The sequence below is a fragment of the Alligator mississippiensis genome, chromosome 1, assembly GCF_030867095.1.
Source record: "Alligator mississippiensis isolate rAllMis1 chromosome 1, rAllMis1, whole genome shotgun sequence".
Lineage (NCBI taxonomy): Eukaryota > Metazoa > Chordata > Crocodylia > Alligatoridae > Alligator > Alligator mississippiensis.
The window spans coordinates 207,626,529-207,646,653 of record NC_081824.1 but is presented as its reverse complement, the minus strand read 5'-3'; the positions used below and the strand labels follow the sequence as shown (position 1 = coordinate 207,646,653).

At 47.7% G+C, this 20,125-nt stretch overlaps 1 protein-coding gene and 1 long non-coding RNA gene across 4 annotated transcripts in view; one reads left to right on the top strand and one right to left on the bottom strand.

Moving 5' to 3' along the window:
- The window catches only part of CFAP36 (cilia and flagella associated protein 36), a 53,533-nt gene extending 39,023 nt beyond the window's left edge, over positions 1–14,510 (bottom strand). The window contains exons 1-4 of one of the 3 annotated variants that reach the window (XM_019500717.2): positions 11,907–11,983; positions 10,840–10,904; positions 10,620–10,724; positions 7,314–7,415 (exon numbers count right to left, since the gene is read on the bottom strand). In XM_019500717.2, coding sequence (XP_019356262.2) covers positions 7,314–7,415; positions 10,620–10,673 — 156 coding nt within the window. In that variant the 5' untranslated portion in view covers positions 10,674–10,724; positions 10,840–10,904; positions 11,907–11,983. Of the gene's footprint in view, positions 1–7,313; positions 7,416–10,619; positions 10,725–10,839; positions 10,905–11,906; positions 11,984–14,341 lie in introns of those variants that run through there. The other 2 variants (XM_014595074.3, XM_006272486.4) reach the window with 2 other exon arrangements.
- Positions 14,511–14,819: 309 nt separating this feature from the next.
- Positions 14,820–20,125, top strand: part of LOC109286463 (uncharacterized) — a 28,352-nt gene continuing 23,046 nt past the window's right edge. The window contains exon 1 of the long non-coding RNA XR_009457652.1: positions 14,820–15,100. This is a non-coding gene — a long non-coding RNA (uncharacterized LOC109286463). The remainder of the gene's footprint in view (positions 15,101–20,125) is intronic.

Below are 20,125 nucleotides of genomic sequence, written 5' to 3'. Positions count from 1 at the left end.
GGCAAATCAAGGCCCCACAGGGAGGGAGGGAGTGGGGTGGAAGCAGGAGTGAATGGGGCCCCAGGACCAGGGCAGGTTGTCCAGAGGCATGGGGGACAGGCATGTCGTCGTCCCCCCCGCAGTAGCATACACCCATGGGGGAGGCATGGGGGCATGTGCCCCCCCCTCCCCCGCAAGGTAGAGGTGAGCTGGGGCTCTGCACCCTGCTGTTTTGCCCCAGCTCAGCTGAGCAATGCCATTGCCGCCTGCCCGGCTGGTAGGAGACATGGGGCACACTGGCCGCATGGCACATCCCCTACCTGCCCAGTGGCAGGAGGCACACTAGGGTCACGCGGCTGAGGTCCTGGGGCAAGGCAGCAGGGCGCAGAGCCCCAGCCCGCAATGGGCAGCCTGCCTCTGCCCTTCCACCTTTTGGAGGACCCGCCCCAGACCCAGGGCCCTATTCATCCCTGCCCCTGCCCCACTCCCTCCCTCACTGCAGAGGCCTCGATCTCGCCCCCCCCCCGCCCTCCCCCAGCCCTTTCTTTTTCCTCCACTTACTGGCTAGGAAAATATGGAAATCTAAGGGTTGGATTGGGAGATCGCGTGTTGCAGTTATTTTGACTTTGAAATCCTGAGTCTTGTGATGGTATTACAATAGTTGGCATTACTGATTCTGTCTACCATGTATACTTTTTAATAGTTTCAGCCACCTATTCTAGCTGTGATGAAAAGCATGTAAAAAAAGAACAAAGGAAAAATAAAAATAAAAAGATGATGGTCTCCTAGGGCAGTGCTCTGAATTTTAGAAGACTTGGATTCTATTTTAAGGTGAAATCCTGCACCCTGGGAATAAATAGCAAAATTCTCTCCCTCCCCCCCCCAGCATTTTCTTCCTCCAGTTTAACAGAAGCCAGGTACACAGGCAACATCCCCTGCCATTAGGGAAAGGAAATGCTCAGAAGTGGGATTGAGGAAAAGCCACTCATTTCTCCATGGCTAATGACAGAGCTAGTACTTTGAGTCATTACATCTTTTAGTAAAGGGGAACTAGGCATTTGTTTGCAGAATTATACTGGGAAGACAAATAACACTGGGGCAGGTGGTCTCCAATATAAAGCCAGGGTAGGATGCAGTAGTAGCAAGATGTACTTTGTAGCAATTTTTGTATGGGCTCAAAACATAGAGCGGGTTAAAGGTGACAGGAATTAAAATTGTCACTAAGGTACACAGAACTCTAAAGGGCAGGACACAAAAAACCCCCCCAGGAAGTACTTGGACTATATCTACTGTCCTCTTTCTAACAGTAACTAAGATATGACTATATGTTAGCTTAAGGACTAAAATGTCTGGCATTTCCTCTTCATGCTACAGCTGAATTTGGATGTTGCTATTTAATAAGCTTTCCCAAAATCCAATTGTATAGATCTGTATCAGGGATGATATCAAAGTCTCAAGAGAAGAGTATATGAAGACCACTTTGCCAAACGCTAAATCCAATTTGGGGAGACTTCAGAAACTTCATAGTGATTTGTGAATACGTGAAGATAGCTCCAAGCAGACTCTTTACAGATGCCTAGGAGACATGTTTCTCTATAATGCTGCAGATGCTTCTTGGTTCTTGTGGAGAATGTTTCAATAATCATATCAAAACACAGCTTGGCTATTTAGTAGCCTGGAAAGTCACTGAGCAGACATCACCAGACCCTGCATTCTCTCCACTATGGCTAGGCAGAGAAGATGATCTCAGTGGTTTCCTCATTTGCCAGCAAAAAGCCAAAGCACAGTCTTATGTCCAGGAAATGGAGCTTGCCCTCATGAATGTGCAAGGTTTTTGCAAGGGGAAAAAATGGAGAGTGGGTGTGCTGGTTTAGGATGGTGTTCCATGGTCACCTGCAGCAGAAATCTGGGGTGCGTCCTTAAGAATATTTTATCTGGATGGAAAACTGCATAGGGCCTGGATCTCACCTGCCCCTTCTTGCCAAGAAATCAAGGTCATCTTCATTGACAAATGTAGCAAATTATACAAATGACAGTAGATCAAATGGTGGCTTCATAAAAATGAGGACTACACTGGTCAGATCTTTCAAGATTTTAAACCAAGTGCTGTACGAAAACACCACCTGCCCAGTACTGGTGAGTGGTAACCCAAGATGGCTGCTAAATGCAATTTAGCTAAGTGTTAGGGATTGGTTGCTCTCTGTTTCAGCTCCAGAAGAGGCGAGGTAAGGTAATATCTCTTGTGGGATCAACTTGTATAGTTGGGAGAGAGGAAATAAGCCTTGAGGTTTCAAACATCACAAGCTGGAAAGCAATTATAATCCAGGCCTAGTACATTTCAGAACAATTGCTTTAGTTTAACCTAATTACCTTAATGAATGTTACCACTTGGAAAGTAAGCAATTGTAAAGAAAGAAAAGTTAGCAGAGGGAGTTTCAGGAGTCAGGATCACAGACAAGCCCTCAGCTAGCACTGGTCACCTGGATAGGACTGGCTGCAGCTGCTTGACAGCCCCCAGGTGGCCCTCAAACAAGTGCTTATGTGAAGCTGCTACATATAGGCAGCAGCCCTGGTAGTGCTCAGTGGGCTTTCAACCTGTCTAGCAGCTGATTCCTTGCTGTGAGTTCTCTCAAGTCTGGCTCCCTGAAATACTGTCTGGCTCCTAGTCTTAAGCTTTTTTGCTGCATCCCTGCCTACATGCTGGCCCTTAGACTTCAGGCTTGTGATCTCTGGTTCTTGATCCCAGGCTTCTGCCCTTACCACTAAATCCTGCTTCCCCACACACCCTGTCTGAGTCTTGCCTGTGACATGGAAAGGCAAGAGGTAGCTTAAAATAAGCTAAAAAACAATATCACTTAAGTCTATGGCTCTGGGTGTCCAGTAAAGTTATGAATTTATTTTCCCAGGTCAGTCCTATAACCTACCTATTGTGTAGGTATAAGTAGAATAGATGAAAGAGGGGCCCTAAATTGAAGTGGTGGGTTTTAAAAAACACAGCCTCAATTTAGGGCTGATTAAACCCCCACGTCATGCACACACCCCGCTGACTTACCTGCCTCTCCGGTGGGGAGGGGAAGACGAGCTGTCAGCAAGGGGAGCCGTCCCTGGGCTGTGGAGGAGGAACTGATGCTTCCCTCCCTGGCAGCTATGCCCCCTACACACAAAGGCAGCAGAGGGAAGCACCAGGCCACCGCACAGTTCTGGCAGGCAGGCAGGTAGGCTCCAGGGGGGGAAAAAAAGATCAGGCTTGCTGCTTTTCTTGGGTGGAGCAGCTTTCCTGGGCTACTGTCAGCCTGCCTGCAGGGCTTCCTGCAGAGCCATGGAGCTGCAGAGCCCAGTGCTTTGCTCCACAGCTGTAGAGGCAGCAAACTAAAACTCCTCAAAGGACTTCTGGTTTGCTGTGCCCCAAGTCATTTAAAGCGCATTACACTGCTGAATTTCCTACAGCGGCTGGAATTAATGCACAATATGCTGCTGAGGCGTGCAAATGCAGACACCATTAAATCGTGCAAAAGCATTTAGCCTGCTTTAAAGTGTCATGCACACATGCCTCTCGTTTCATCTACACACAGCCATGGATGATAGATATTGATCTCCTACTTAGCATTAGGGAATTCACCTTGCCCTAGTAAGATAATCATATCCACTTAAGTGATTTGCTTATCCACTAAGTGAGACAAGTCTACTTAGGGATTTTTCTTGGCTATAGGGAGGATGTTCCAGACGAGCAAAAAGTAAGACCATCTGACACCCAGGCTGTGATGTGAAAGGTATAATTCAGGTCTGCGTAGAGAATCTTCCATCTGTTGTAGTATAACAGATCTGGGAGGAAAGGGTTTTGAAATATAGTTAAAAGATGTAGACCTTCTAGAACATGAACTGCCTCATGCATACTGAAGCTATTAAGAGCTGGTTGTCAGTCTTGTCTGAACTCTGTAAAGAATTTGGGAATCAGAGAGATCAGATGGTAAGCATATATTCTATTTGCTTGCATACCACATACGTATTTCCCGCAAAAAATCAGCACACCAAAATTGGGGTACATATCTTAAGCAAGGGAATTTTTTTTCTTCACTGTAAAAGGGCAAGTAGCCACTATGATTGGCCACCAAGATGGCTGCTATTTTTCTCTGGGACTGGATGTTTTACTACTGCCCTAACAAGGATATGAGGCCCAGCTAGTTACTGTCCTGCAACACCAGAAAGTTTCTGCTGCCTCACCGAGACTGTCCTGGGATGCCGCACTTCCTAGCTCTGTTTCCCAGAGGACATGCTCTATGTCAGACAATTGGCCATGACTCTGGAAAAATCTTTTCTTCTACAGACTTCCACAAAAAAGGGTGCAACTAGCATGCAATAAAATATGGTAGCGGCATCATCATCAACATCAAGAAGGCTATGAATATGGTTCATGTGGCTCACACTCCCCTGGAAAAGTTTCAACACTTCTTGTTAATCTGGTCTAAATAGTTTCACCCTGGGTTAACCCCAATCCAAAAAGATCACTTGAAGAATGAAGGCCTCAATCTCCCACTCACTCAAAGGAAAGCATCCACCTAGGTAGTCTGTCTGGCTCAGGCTTGTCCAACATGCAGCCCACCAAGGCATTTTCTGTGGCCCGCGGTGCTGCGACGGGAAACAAAAGTAAACACGATTTACTTTCATTCCCATCCCTTGTCCCTCACCAGCCCCTCAGCAGCTTCCTAATGGCTGCTGAAGGGCTGGGGAAGGGACAAGGTTCCCACATGCACCGCGTCAGCTTGACATTGCTGACACAGTGCGTGTGGGAAGAGGAGTAGCCATGTGCCTCTCAGGACAGGATGAGCCCAGCTGGAGCAGCAGGGGGCTCAGCTGCACTTAGGCAGGGGGAAATTGCAGCTGAGCCCCTGCCGGGCTCATCCCTTCCCGAGCGGCACATGGCTCTGCCGCCACTTCTGCTGGCCGGTGCAGACGCGGCCCACCTCCTCCTGACCCCAGCACCACATGGGGAAGCCACCGCTTCCCGGCCCGAGCAACTCGCTGCTCCCCACCCACAGGCGAGAGGCAGCCCAGCTTGGCCACCCGGCCCCGGGTCACCGGCAGAGGCGGAGCAGCATGGGCGGGCAGGTGCTTCCTTCTGCCGGGCTGTCGGCATTGGCCGTGCCGCACTGCGCGGGGCGGCCCCGGGCTCAGGCGGAGCCTGTGCTTGCTGAGCCCCAAGGTGCTGCCCGGCCCCGGTTCCCTTCAGCCCAGCATGGCGCGGTGATGCGGACCCGCAGAGGCGGCACGGTGGCCGGGCTCGCCCTCGTCATCTGCCTCTGCCACCTCCTGCCCGGCCGGGGCGCCACAGGTAGGGCTGGCCAGGCAGGGAAGACGGCACCTCCCCTGGGGCTGAGCTGGTGACTGTGGGCTTCCGGCACCTGTGTGTGTGTGGGGGGGTCCCTGCCTTTCACAGTGGAGGGAGGCTCAGCTCTGACCCCCATCTCCTGGGGCCGAGACTTTAACCTTAAAGCCTGGTGTTCCCTCCTGGGAGCCGGCTGTGCCCACATCCCAGAAGCCGGGTGCTGGAGCATTACAAAGGAAGGCAAAAACCTCCACAGTCTGCTCTAATCTGACCATGGGGTAAAATTCCTTCCTGACCCCAAATTTGGCAACCAGTGGGACCCCGAGCAGAGGGTCAAGGCCAGGGCTTGGCAGCATTTTTTGGGCAGTGCCAAAAACACCCGCAGCCTTGACTTGTAAAATGTTGGCGTGCCAGTGGCAGACAGCAGGGGAGCCACAAGAGGCTCTATCCTTGTTGTGGCAGCACAGCCCTGGCCCTTCCCCTGAAGTCTGTCCCGAGGCACAAGTGCCAAGCAAAATGCCTTTGTATGCTATGCTCTGGCACCCATGGAAGGGGTTGTCTACCTCTGGACATAACTCTCTAGCCAAAAACTTCTGGATTTGGTCCCAGAAGGAGCATTGGCACACCCCAGTCAAAGTCCTTAGCCTCGGCTGTAGCCAACACCCAGTACCTCTGAGGAAGACTTAAAAACACCCTGGCACATATAGCAGAAAGGGGAAGGGTGGTGGTGGTGGCAACCAGCAAAGCCCAGAAGCATAAGTACCCATAGTAGAACGTAGGCATAGGTATGCCTAGATCAGGGGTAGGCAAAATATGGATATTAAACCACATTTCCAGACTCATTTCATTGTCCCTTCCTGCAACTTCATTGGTGTCAAAGGTCACGTGACATCACTTCCTGATGTGATGCCACTTCCTGTGAGGTGTTTGAATATGGCTCGCCGGCCCACTGGCTGATAAAAAGTTTGTGATCCGGCCCCACATTCAAAAAGGTTGGACACCCCTGGTATGGCTGTTCTGGAAGTCAGGTCAGTGTACCACACAAAACTACACCTTAAAAAGACTAGTTCCAGAGTTTTGACTGTTCCTTAGCATACGCGAATATATAGTGCTGTCCATCATGGCCTGTATCAACTGATATGATTTCTGAGTGTTCACTTCAGGCCCAAGAACAGATGAAGAACACACTGAAGATTTTCAGGCACCTGCAGAGAAGATCCCCTTTTAATACCCAGTTGCCCTAGTAAGAGTACACTGATGCATTGTTTCTCTTGTGCTGGAGAGCTACCATCTTAAGCACTCTGGTAAGTACCCTAAGGGATACTGAAAGTTAAGCATGTAATTAAGTGATTTGCTTGATTGGGACTTTAGTTAGTTTTACTCAGGAGCTTATTTTGTAAATAAGTTTTAAAAAGAAACTAATTAAAACCACACAATTATTGTTAGTTTCCCTTTGCACTATGGTTTTCAAACTCAGTATCCCATGCCATTTTAGTAAATTCGGTCTTCCCTTAGATATCCTTCAAATTACTCACAAATTTATACTCTGTCCCTCCTCACAGCCCTGTTTGTTGCTTTTCCACCTGATATTTACAGGTCTTAATAATTTTTATTCAATAGATAATCCTACCACTTTCTCTTAATCAGTTTTGTTATTCTTCTCTGAACTCCCTTTAAGTTGATATCAACCAACCATCAAAGAGAGAATGTGAAGTCGCTTACACTGTGCAATTAATACAATTTAAAACTTGCTTTTAAAAAAGCAAACTCCAGGAAACATTTTACATAAAATTTTTGATGCCACAAAGAAATGTGTATTCAAGTGTTATTGTTTATCCCAAATAAAATGTAAGAAATGCGCTAATCATAATTCATAACCTAAATATAGCTACATTACTTTTGCCTGAGAGAAGACTTCAAAATTTCATACCTGTTCTGGTATATTAGTGGAAATATAAAATTAACAGTACACTATTAAAATGTATCCATTCTTTAACAAAAGAAAACATACCTGTGAAGTATGTGATTTTGCAAGAGGAGATGAACATGCTTCTTGAAATTTTTCTTCATTAATTCCAACTTCTTTAAGATAACCAGCTAGCAGTTTCTCAACCTACAAAAAAAGTCTTACCTTTTACTAGCTGCTTCCCCAACAGTAATAGAAATCACCAGGCTTTAAACTTCTCTGCCAAACCCCACTTACTTCAATTGCTATGGAGGGTAGATCACAGCTTTTATTTATGGAATGGAGGGGGAGGGTGCACGCACGCAGATCCTAGCTTTTATTTCTATACTGATTCATATGAAAATCAGTACAATACTATTAAGAAGTAAGATATAGTGAAAATATTTTTGTTTATACAGTGAAACTTATCTAAGACAGAATTATATGAGACTGCCTCTGCTTCTCCCCCTCTACCTCTCTCACTCAGCCCAGCCTTTGTAATTCACACGCCCACAAAATGGGTAATTATTTTCTGTGATATACAAAGTGAGTCTACAACCAGGCCCCAAATTTCCTTTCTATTTCCCCAGTAAGCTGTTTCTGGCATATATATGCTATATATGCATATTTCCTCATAAGGCATGTTGGGACCATATACATTTTCCAGCTTTAGCAAGTTCCCAGATTTTGCATGTACTGTATTAGACAAGGTTCACCATATTGTCATGTGTATGTGAAGTGTCTTCCAAAAATCAACAGCAGCTTTCCAACACCATATTTGGGAGTCAAGGAAAAGACCACAGTAAAGTCATCAACGGACAAAACAGACGACTTAGATTTTATCAAAATCCTTTTATTTTCTTCACTTTGTTTCAACAGTAAATATCAAACTCTCAGGTCTGTATTTTAACTAAAGACTAGGGACCTGACTGTTGTAACTATTAGGTGTCTAACTGGGCTTAGGTGCCTAAGTATGATTCTATTTCACCCTGTTCAAGTCATGAAAATGTATTCATGTGCCTACTTTGGTAATGTACCATCTTATCCTTATGACTGAATCAAAAAAGGCAGTGAAGTGAAGGTAGCCTCACCCACGTTTCATTTTAACTGTTTTTCAAGGACTTGAGTAGAGTGGAATATAATTGAACTTAGCTGCCTAAGTCCACTTACAAGCATAATAAAACCAGCTTCTTTTTCACCTAAGTCAGTGTAATTCAATATATGATGAGAAGACTTAAACACTGTACATGCTTTTTTCAAAATTTCTTGATAAGAACAATTTTTTTAATCTAACTGAAATATCAAACACAAATATGAAATAGAATAAAAGATCAAGTTTTAAAGTGCTGGTTCTTGCCTATAAAATACTAATTCAGGGGTGAGCAATTATTTCAGCTATAGGACCACTTAACAAGTTTGGGTGAGCTGTTAAGGGCCGCAAGAGGCCCTGCCCGGTGACAAGCACCCTGCCCCCTGATCACCATTTTGGGACCAGAAATCCCACCCCTAATCTCTGACCTTTGCTGCCAGAAGTCCCTCCCCTTGCCCCTGGAAGTACACCTTTTGGGAAGGGGGTTTGCCATCTTGGAACCAGGAAAAAAAACAAAACAAATTATATACTAAAAATCAAACATCTGTAATAACGTATTTTAATTTTATTTAAATAAAAATATTTTTGTCCCTATTTGTGTGTGTTTGCACTGTATATATAGAAGTGGTTCCATAATAGCTCAAAATGAAGTCCTACTCTTGTATGTTGTGGGGGTGGGTGGGCATGGAGTTTGTGGGAGGCTGTGGATGTGTGTGTATGTGAGGTGTGGGGGAAGCTGTGAGGGTATATGTGGATGCGGGTGGGTATGACGTGGTTTGTGGGGATGTGTGGGTGGGCATGGAATTTGTGGAGAGCTGCAGAATGTGTGGGTGCGTGTGTGGTGGGGTGCGTGCATGTAGCAGTAAGCGGGGCTCCCCCCAGAGGCACCTGGCTGTGAGTGTGGGGGATGGTATGGGTGAGTGCACTGTTTGTAGGGTCTGTGATTGTGTGGCGGGTGGGGGTTGTGGGGTTTGTGGCTATGGTGGGGTGTGCATGGGAGCCCCCCAAGCGTACCCCCCCACCCCGCAACAGTTCATAGCCCACGCACCCTGCATCGCCTCCCTGCCACTGCCTACAGCAGAGAGCTCCACCCAACCCAGAAAGCATGCTGGGGGGATCTGGTTTAGCTTAAACCAGCAAAGGGTCTGGGACAGACATTGCATAAACCAGTTTGACCCATATCAGTTAAGTCTGATACTACATTCAACCAGGTTTATCTAAAATCTGTTTCAGCCATATTCAAACTGGTTTATGTGCACTGAATATCCATTCTGTTACAGGTTTACACCAATTTTTGATCACTTAAACCAGTTTATGTGTAATGTCTGTCTGTAGCCTAGGGGGCTCTTATATTCTCCTCTGAAATATCTGGTGCTGGCCACTAACAGTGACAGGACACTGGACTGAACAGAGTTCCTGGGTTATGACACATTTCCATGTTCCAAAGGCCTTCACACTAGCCAGCCCTTTGCCTCCTCTTAATTTGTCATAATGGATTTCCAACTGTTTTTTGTAAAACTCTACTTCCAGTCTTTAAAAGAGCTGCAATGTATATGATTGGTTGCTACAAGGGAAGGGGTCTTCTCTCTGGAGACTGGACGTTTTGACAGCTCAGTTAGGGAAGCATATTCATAGGTTTGGAATTCATGTATTTTAGACTCCTGAACAATTCAACAACAGACAAAACATGGGGCTGATTACTCCTCATTTCAGGGAAAACTCTTACTCAGGGATTTCAACCTACCTTTACATAAAGAACTCAAAGCAATCTTAACTAAAGCCACAGACAACACCTCCATAATGATCTGCTTACCATACACCAAAGTTAGCAATCATGTCACTCTAAAATACAGGCCTTGGTCATAAATACTTTTCAGAAACTAAAGTGGGAAAAACCTTTAAAATCCCTAGATAACTAAGCCTGTGGCCCTCAAGCTTTTAAGACTCGAAGAATCCCACAGAAAATGCCTCTGAAGTCTGATAATGGGACTACTTTCTACATAGTATATAATTATCCTGTGGAGATAATGGTCACAACATACTTTGGAAGCCAGGAACTCACTAGGAATTTAAAAAAAAATAGTAGTTATTTATATGAATAATGAAGAGTTCTACAGTCATGTTAAGTAGGATAAAATAATTTTCAGCTCTTAGTTTTCACTTATTTTTGGACTACAGAAAAATAAGAGAGCAATGGTTCCATTGAAAAGAACTCAGAAAGACCACAACAGATCAGAATCTTTTTGACACTAGGGATCCCTATTCAAAATCTCTGGGTTTACCTTATGAATTGTGTAGGTGTTTGCACACCTAACAGTGATAATGTCGTGTGGCATCCCATGGCACCATTAAAAGGATCTCAAGGCATTCCAGATTGCATTGGCACCCTGATTGAAAAAAACCAATGAACTAAATAATTATGAGTTTGCATAAAATGTTTCTTTTTAATATTACAATATACATTTCTTATAAGGCTAAGCATAATTAGTGAACAGTACTCACCAGAATTTTGTACTCCTGATGAATATCTGTATAAGACAGTTTGCTTTCTTCTTCATCATCGAAAACTGGGGAGAAAAAAAACAGACATTTTCTTCTTCAAAATGTACATGTCAGCAGTTAAAATACTACTGAAGACATTGGAATATTAAATAGGGACCTTCAAATTAATTCATTACTAAACCTTGCACAGTAAGATTACCTTTTTATATTCAAAAGTAATATTTAAACATAACTCTGTTGTCAAGAAAACATAGATTAGGAGCAGAAATAACATGACCTCATTTTGTTTCAGAGTGGATGTGATTAAATCAAATCGATTTAAATTGTGATTTAAACCACTGGTCAGGAAGCCTAGATTTAATCATTATTTTCTACAAAAAGTGCATTCTTGTTGTTTGATATCCTTTGCTCATTTAACTTCTTGAAACTTTGCACTTTTAGAGAAAGGTAAGTGCTTGACTGTATGTACACAAACTTGTAGAAAAATAATAGGGCTGACAGGTGGGTAATCAGGTCTGTTATCTCTCATCTCCATATACTACTGTTAACAAGGATGTTATCTCTGGAGACAACAAATTCTCCCTATACCTGAAGAGGGGCATTTGTGCCTGAAAACTTGCAAAGAACAATTATTCCAACTACTTATTTAGTCTAATAAAATATATCACATCTAACCAAAAACCCTGTCTGCCTATGATCTATGGACACAAATCCACAGTTTGAGAACTAAAACTAAGCAACACAGAGATGCTTAATGGGATCTTCTAGACTGAGCACTGAGTCCCATTGGGTAAAGTGGTTTTCTTTAATCTTTACTAATCTACAAAGGAGCCTCTGGGAACCCCTTAAGATTGGGCCCCTAATATAGTCCATGGCCTGTTGTCCATCTCCTGTTCCTTCCATTACTTCAGGCTGGTGTGGAAAGCAGATTTAGAAGCCTCTCCCCTTTCCTGCCCTGATTTTCAGTGGTTAAACTGAAAAAGGACGTAGCTTGCTGACTGTGGCCTCAGCTTTGGCCTGTACATCTTCTGATCACAACTAAGTGGCACAATGGAGACGTTTTCTACCTGTGCTGCCATCCCATTATCCAACAGCTGGTGGCCCCTAGGTACATCAGAGGAGATGGAGATGCTCTGTAGCCACAGCATTTTTCCCTGATCAGGATCCTTCAATTCAAGGAAAAAGAAAAATGTGTCGAGGGGCAGAGGAGGAGGAGTAGACTACTTCATTATCACCCAGCCAATGTTAAGAACACCTTATATTGTCAAATAACTTGCAAGATTTCACAGTTGCACCTTTATTCAATTATTCCTTCTCAGACACAACAGAAGTATGTGAAGAGCCTGTCCTGAACCAAGTGCACAAGAAACAGCACATGAGCACCTGGCAGATGTTAAAACAATGATGTGATGGTGATCAGAGGAATTTTATGTCCCCTCCCAAACACTGTGGCCCCTGCCATACCATATGTGCCTGGCAGGATGCACAATGTTTGGGAGGGGGCATAAAATTCCTCTGATCACCATCACAACACTATGGAGCCATCCCTGGCCCAACCCTGCAGATCCAGCAGAGGGATGGGTCTGTCTCAGACCTAGAGCTGTCCCCATTCCCAATCCAGTTCTAAACCCAACAATCGGCTGATTGCCAGTCCTGGCCATGGGACTGCCCAGATGCATGCATGGTTTCTAGAACTCCCAGGACATCAGGAACATCAGGACATCAGGAACCTAGATGCAAGAAAAACTTCTTATGCATTTATACACATACATCTGTCTGCTCCGACACACCGCAAAGAACTCAAGACATGACAGGACAGGCTGTTTGATGTGCCTAGTGGGTCATGGGCTTGAGCCCATCAAAGAAGAACTATAAGCCTCCCTTAGTAGGGAGGCCACCGGAAACACATCCACTGAGTTTGGGAGACAGCTAAAAAGAAAACAGGGACTAGAGTGAAATCACATGTTTAAAGGCAAGGGATACTGAGCAGAGCACACTGGCCAGCGCTCACTGGCCCTCGAACAAGTACCAAGGAGCCAGGACAAGAAAGTGACCCTGCAGCCCTCAGGAGTCCTTCTGGCCAGAGCCTCCTTCCTAGTCAAGTATATCGCTATGGCAAGGAGGTATATCACTAGAGCTGCCACGCACCATCCTGCACTGCTGTGCAGGTGCCGCCCACCCAGCCAGATGCCGGGGATGGAGGAAGCTCACATGCAGAAGGGACAGGTGGAGAGACCATGAAATGCACCAGATACACATGCCTGCGGCACTGGCTCTGTGAAGAAGCCAACAGTTGAGATCCCCAGTGGCTAGTGGGATCAGACTGGCACACAAGTTCATCCACTGGGGACTTAGCGTCTGGATGGGATAAGACGATTGAGGGTGCGGAGCAGGAGCACGTAGAGCTGGCCATGATGGGCTAGTACAGAAGCAGACCAGCTTGATACCCCCAGCCTACTGAGACAGTGTGGTGGGGGGGCCCCACAGGACACGATGCTCTTAGCACTGATTCCTATTTAACACAACATCATAGAAGATGAGGACTGGGAGGGACTGTGGGAGGTCTAGTCCAGCGTTTCTCAACCCATGGGTCATGATGACCCAAAAGTGGGTCGTAAGTATATATGAAAGGGTCACAAACAAACTTTAAAAATGGATTCTATTTTAAAGGAGAAAAATGTGGGAAACGCAGCTTTTCCCTCACAGGCTGGCAGAGTTCCAGCCTGCAAAGGACTGCTTGGGGGAAGGGGGTAGCAGGTCGGGAGTGAGGGGCACTGGATCAGGACTGACCATCGATGTTTACAAATAGGTCCTGGTACAAAAAACGCTGGGAACCACTGGTCTAGTCCAACCCCTGCTCAGAGCCTGACCAGCCCCAACTACCTCATCCCAGCCAGGGCTTTTGTCGATCTGCCCAACCTCCCTGGGTAGCAGGTCCCACAGCTTCCCCACCCTCCTGGTGCGAGAGTTTTCCCACCCAGCCCGGCCCTCAGGGTGCTGCTCAGCCCCACTGGATGCCCAGTGTTGCCAGGTGTATGATAATTATTGTATCTGTACAATAATTTCAATGCTTGTACAGCGTACAATCAATAATATTAATAGCATCCAAAATGCACGGTCCCTTCTGAGGCAGCTCATTGATGCAGCATAGGCAAAACCCAAGTCCCTCTCACAGAGTCTTAACTTACTTTTGGGCTTGCTGGCCGCACTTTCTGACGAGGGCTGGCCTCAAAATAAAGAAATGCTTTGACTTAGATGGCCCAGGTCTCACTCCCTCACCGGAACTTACAGCGAGCAATACAAAGTACATAAGAAGATTTATTTGCATACTGATTCGCCTTTTTTTTTCCAGTGCACGATAGTTTTTCAGCGAATATGATCATTTTGAGCTTCCAATACGATACTACCCCAGCTAAGCGCGGGCAGCCCGTCGGGCCCAGCCTGTAGGAGTTCGGGGAGTCGCGCCCGCCCCGCCGCGCCTACCCGCCCCGCGGCCCCTCACCCGCGCACTTCTGCTCCATGAACTCCAGGACGGGGCCAGACCAGACGGGCCCGCGCAGAAACCCGACGAGGCTGTCCACCACCCAGTCCGCCTCCGCCTCTCCCTCCGTCGCCATCACGCCACCGCCGCCCTCGGGCGGAGGGGGCTGGCAAAGCCCCGGATGCAGCTGCGACTGTTGGAGAGGGGGGTTCGGTCACTATGGCAACTGGCGTCACAGGCGGTGCGGACGCTCGATGGAACGTTCCGCGGCCGGAGGTTCGGGGCGGAGCTCTCTCCAGTCCCCTCCCCGTCGCCATGGAGACGGGGACGCCATCGCCCCCCGCCCTGCCCCGGTTCCTCTCTCCCTGCACGGAGCCACCGCGAGGCGGGGTGGGGCGGGGAGGAAGAATGTTGTGACCCCCGCCCCCCGCCAGCACTGCCGACAGTGTCCGACCTGCGCAAGCGCAGGAGGAGCCCCCCTCTCGTCTACGGGGTGCGGTGCCCGTTGGGGGCGCGCGCGGCGACGCGTTCCGAAGGCGGGGAGGGAGGAAGAGACGTTAGCAGCGGAGCGGGAGAAAGCTGCTGCTTTGGTCACGCAGAGGGCTTGGCTCTGGCCACTGCAGAGAGATCTTCTCTCCCTCGGCATCTTCATCTCTCCCTTTCTGTCTTGCCTCAGATTCTTGTAAAATGACCACCGAGAGACGCTTTCTTCCATAACTTCCAGCTTCTTACAGAATCCCTTGCTCAGCCTCAACGAGTTGACCAAGTGTTCCCTGGCAGGTGACTGCATGCTTATTTGCAATTTGGAGTCTAAGCTTGAAGTATTGGTTTGCATAGGAAGCCACCATCTCTTTGTCAGTGGTCGATTGGACAACCATTAAAGTTTAATGACCTTTAGGTAGTAATTTTGGGCCACTTACCTTTTGTATTTTAGCCCAGTTTATTTTAGATTATTTGGGGAGGTCTGCCAGCATAGATTTCCTGGCAGAAAATCTATTTCTGAGCGCCTACATGAGATGCTCATGGCACATTAGCCTAATAACTGCATAGTAGCATGTCATGGCAAAAGCTGCACTAATAGCCTCCTGCGCAGTGTTATTAGGCTAATATGTGTCACTAAATAACCATTCTCCTCACTACTGCACAGTAACTTGACGTACTGCGCATTTAGTTAGTACTTTATTCAGGAAGAACTCAATTAAATGTGCAGTATCAAAAGTGTGTTAATGAATGTGTAGATGCGTCCTGTATCTCTAATAAGGGGGTTTATAAACAGACCTGGGTTGGCATGGTGCACTCTGTAGTGTAGACAAGCTGATGTACACAGTTCATTTCATGAACTAGAATTCATCAGGTGTACGTAATCATAAACTCCCCCGATTTCTTGCCCCACACAGGTACTGAGTGAGAAGGAAAAATCAGTGTGCACTAAAACTGCAATACCACGCCATCAAAACCACAACAAAACTTAGTACACAGACTTGTTTAACAAAAAGCCTTTAACCAAAAGGCCTTCTGCCTTCCAGAATACATTGCTGTTAGGCAGCGGTCTGCAACCTTTTTGTGGCAGTGGGTCAGCATGACCTGGCTTGGGTCTGGTTGTCCAACACCAGAATCTGGCTGCTGCCACTTCTCCCTGCTGCCTGGCCACAGCGTGGGCAAAGCTCCCCCCTGCCCAGCTGTGCATGAGCAAATCTGCCCCACTGCCAAATACTACTAAAGTCCCCCCACCCACTCCAGCATAACACTTCTGAAGTACCCTGGGTCCATTAACTGCATCCAATGGCTACTAGAGCCAGATCCAAACTACAGGGGTTGCCAACCTACTGTTTAGAAAATACTCTCCTTGTTGTCCTCTATTGTTAGAACATAGAGGATCCATTAAAATAATTAAAAGTAACCACAGAATGCCCCTCTGTGTGGTAACACACACAGTCCAGGGTTTGAGGGAATCAGTCCAAGTGTCCATTTCCAGACCTAATCAGCATTCTTCAGAGCTAAGTACAGACAGTCAAAAAGCCCCAGGCTGGATCAATTCAATCTTTGCAGGTTTCTTTAACCTGCCTAGTTTGAACTGATAAGCAAATAAACAGACATTCATTTTTGAAACTGCAAAGCCAGCCAGACCCCTGCAGTGGCCCATACCAGTAGCCAGGGGGCAATAGAGCATGTTTCCAGCCACTGCCAAAGGCACTGAAATCCAGCCCAGCAGGGCTCATCCTTGACTGGCTGCCCACCAACCCTGCCCCCCTCCGAACCTTTGCAGGCCCCCCCCATGTGGTGGGACAGTCCCTACAGCCCAGGGCTGGCTGGGTCCCTGTGGAAGCAGGGGGTATTCCCTAAGACGGAAACTGAGAGCAGGGGTTATTAGAAATTCCCCACCTGGTACCTGGGCAAAGTATTTTGGTCCAGTAAGGGCTGGAGAGTTCCCCTGTGTCCTTACAGGGGCAGTGGCAGTGGCAGTGGCCAAATGGCAGGAAAAGCAAGAGCCTTTATTTATGAGCTCCTGCTCTTGCTGCATTGGAGGACGCCCAGGAGCCAGCCATATAACTAGACATCTGGCACGGGTGGAAGGAGGAGAAAGAGCGACACGAGGACAATGCATGGAACTGTGCAGTGGTGAGAGTGAAGTGGACTCGGACCAAGTTTACAAAGGAGAGCCTCCATAGTTTGGGAGTTTGAAGGAGCACCCAGTAACAGGTACCTGATCCTCTGGAGAAATGGTAGGTAGAGAAAGCCCCAGACACCCTGCCCAAGATGGGTGGAGAAAGTAAGGATTTATCCTCCCTGATCAGGGCATGACATAATTGACAGACAGGTAATCCACCAGGTTGGATGAGTGGGGAGTGGCTGATTCATTAGCAGGAATCATGTTCTGCAGTTAATATCTTCTGGAAGCTGGGCACTTTATTGCGTGAGCAGCCTTAGCCCTTAATGAACTAAAAATATTTTTATTATGCAATTAAATTAATTGAACTAATGCTCAATGAATTGCAGACATTTTCTTGATTTCATTAATTACTGCTCATCACTGATTGTTGAACAAAATTAATTGGACTGATTGATTCCCTTAATGCTTAATGAATTGTGGACCCATTGTTTTGATTTTATCGATTGACATTACTTTGGCTCCACTGATTATTACTGCTTCTTAACCAACCAGTTAAGCGGGCACTAAGGTAGACTAGCCACTGGTCTGAATTGCCACCATTCTTGCCAGAATCATATCAATAACCACAGCAAACCAGCATCGAGACTACAACACCTTGGGGGAAGTAAATTGGACAATGACATATACTCGGTTGGCATATGGAAGGGGTGTGAGGGAAGGTGGAGTCCCACGTAGCACCTTCACACGTGTCTAGCACCCAATTCAATCAATGACCAGGAATCCTTCCAGTAATATTTAAGACCAAGGCATGGCAGGTGAAAAGAGTGTCCATTTCAGGGAGTGGGGCACGCTGGGGGTCAAGCTGTACAATCCTCAGAGCAGGCACTTTGGGGGCCTGAGCTCTCATTTATTGCAGCACAGGTTGTACCTGCAAGATCACTCACAGTCCCTCAACCTTATGGAAAGTTCTCTACCCCTGGCAGGGTCCCCCCAGCCCTGCCCCTGATGCATAAAAGCGACTCCTCCCTTGTTACCAGACTTAATATTAGACTTGAGGGTGGGGGAAGAAAATGCACCCTGCCCTGCACCAGACCCCAGCCAGGTGCTGCCCCCACGCAGGGGGGGAGGGAGAAAGCCCGCAGTGGGGGCTTTATTCCCCACTCCTGCTTGAAGCCAGGAGTGATTTCCCCTAACCATGCCCTCTTCTCAGCCTTTGGGGCAGCTGAGGAAGGTGGTGGGGAAACCCACCCCCTGGTCCAGCATTGGACCCTCAGCCATGGTCTGCCTGGGAGGCGGGGAAGGAAGCCTGCAGAGGCTTTCCCCCTCACTCACCTGAGTCAGGAACCAAGAGCAAGCTGGGAGCTGAGGGCATGGCCAGGGAATTCACCCCTGGCTCCTGGGTGGGTCCCAGCTGAGGAGGATGTGGGGGTTGGCAAAACCCCCTGGCCTAGCACCAGACCCTAGCTAGGGTCTGCCGGGGTGGGGTTGGGGGTAGTTCATGGAAGCTTCCCTCCTCTCCACCTGACCCGGGACCCAGGACCTGGGAGCAATCCAGGAGTTAAGGGCATAGCCAGGGGAATCGCCCCTGGCTCCTGGCTGGGGCCCAGCTGAGAAGGAGAAGGGGAATCCCCTGGCCTGGCACCAGCCCCCCAACCAGGATCTGCCTGGCATGGGTGGGGAGAAGCCCATGGAGGTTTTTCCCCACCCCCACATCCAAGCCAGGACTGGGAGACATGGCCAAGGGTTCCCAGCTGGGGCCCACCTGGGTCAGCTGAGGAGGAAGGGGGTGCAGAAAGCCCCTGACCAGGCACTTGACCCTCAGATGGGGTCTGCAGATCCCAGCCGGGGATCCAATGCCAGGCCAGGGGCTTTCCCCACCCATCCTCCTCAGCCAGCCCAGCTGGGGCCTAGCCAGGAGTCAGGTCTGATTCCCCTGGCCACACCTCCAACTCCTGGCTAGTTCTAAGCTCCCAACTTAGGCTGAGGAGGAAGCCTCCACGGGCTTCCCCCCACCTCCTGTGCCAGGCAGAACCTGGGTAGGGGTCCAGTGCTGGACCAGGGGGTTTCCCCACCCCCTCCTCCATTCCTCTTCAGCCAGCCTGGCCAGGCCCCAGCTAGGAGCCCAGGGCGATTCCTCTAGCCATGTCCCGAGCTCCTTGCTCCCGCCCTACTCCCAGCTCAGGTGGGTGCGGGAAGCTTCCACAGTTCCTCCCCCCCACCATGCCTGGCATACCCCAGCAGGGGTTCCAGTGCTAGGCCAGGGGGGTTCCTCACCCCCCACTTCTAAGCCATCCAGGAGCCCAGGGTGATTCCCTTAGCCACTGCCACAGGTCCTGGCTCGGGCAGGGGGAAAGCTTCTGTGGGCTTCCTCACCCGTCTCCCCTGTCAAGCAGACCCCAGCTGGGGGTCAGGTGCCAGGGTTTCCCCACCACCACACCTTTCTCTGCCAGCCGGAGCAGTGATAGTGCTCCAGCTAGGCAGCAGAGGGGTGGGGGAGACCCTGGTCCACTGAAGCAGGCAGCACAGAATGCTGGGGGACTGTGAGTTAAATTGAACCATGAGGGGATCTGGGAGAGAAGTTCCATAAACTGGTTTGATCTAAGCCAGTTCAGTCTGATACTACATCCAATCAGGTTTATCTTAAACCACTTTCAGCCATTTTGAAAGTGGTTTAAGTGCACAGAACTTCTGTTCTGTTACAGGTTTAAACCTGTTTCTGACCACTTAAACCAGTTTATGTACAATTTCAGTCCCTAGTTTAGGCGAGTGAGGACAGACCATTGCCTATTATCAGATTCTTATGCCTTTTTCCTGAAGTACTTAGTTCTGGCTACTATGAGAGACAGGATAGTGGTTTAGATGGACTATTGACCAGAACTCCAGAAGCAAATGACATACGTAGAAGACTACAAAAGTGCTATTCAGTATGATCAGGTCTAGATTTAGAGCCAGAGGGAAATTATCCATAATATTATTAGGCATTAGAAAGTTTATGATAAGTAAAATAGAACTGATACTATATACAGATTTGACTCATGATCTCTGACTGGAGCCGTTAGGTTTTTTTTAATTTTATTAAAGTGAGAACAAAATGAAGCAAGGCCAGGATAGAATCCGCCACATTGCAAGAGTAAAAATAAAAATTCAAGTTCTAATAGACTAAGCAGAATGCTGAGTTATGCCTTTAAAGTACT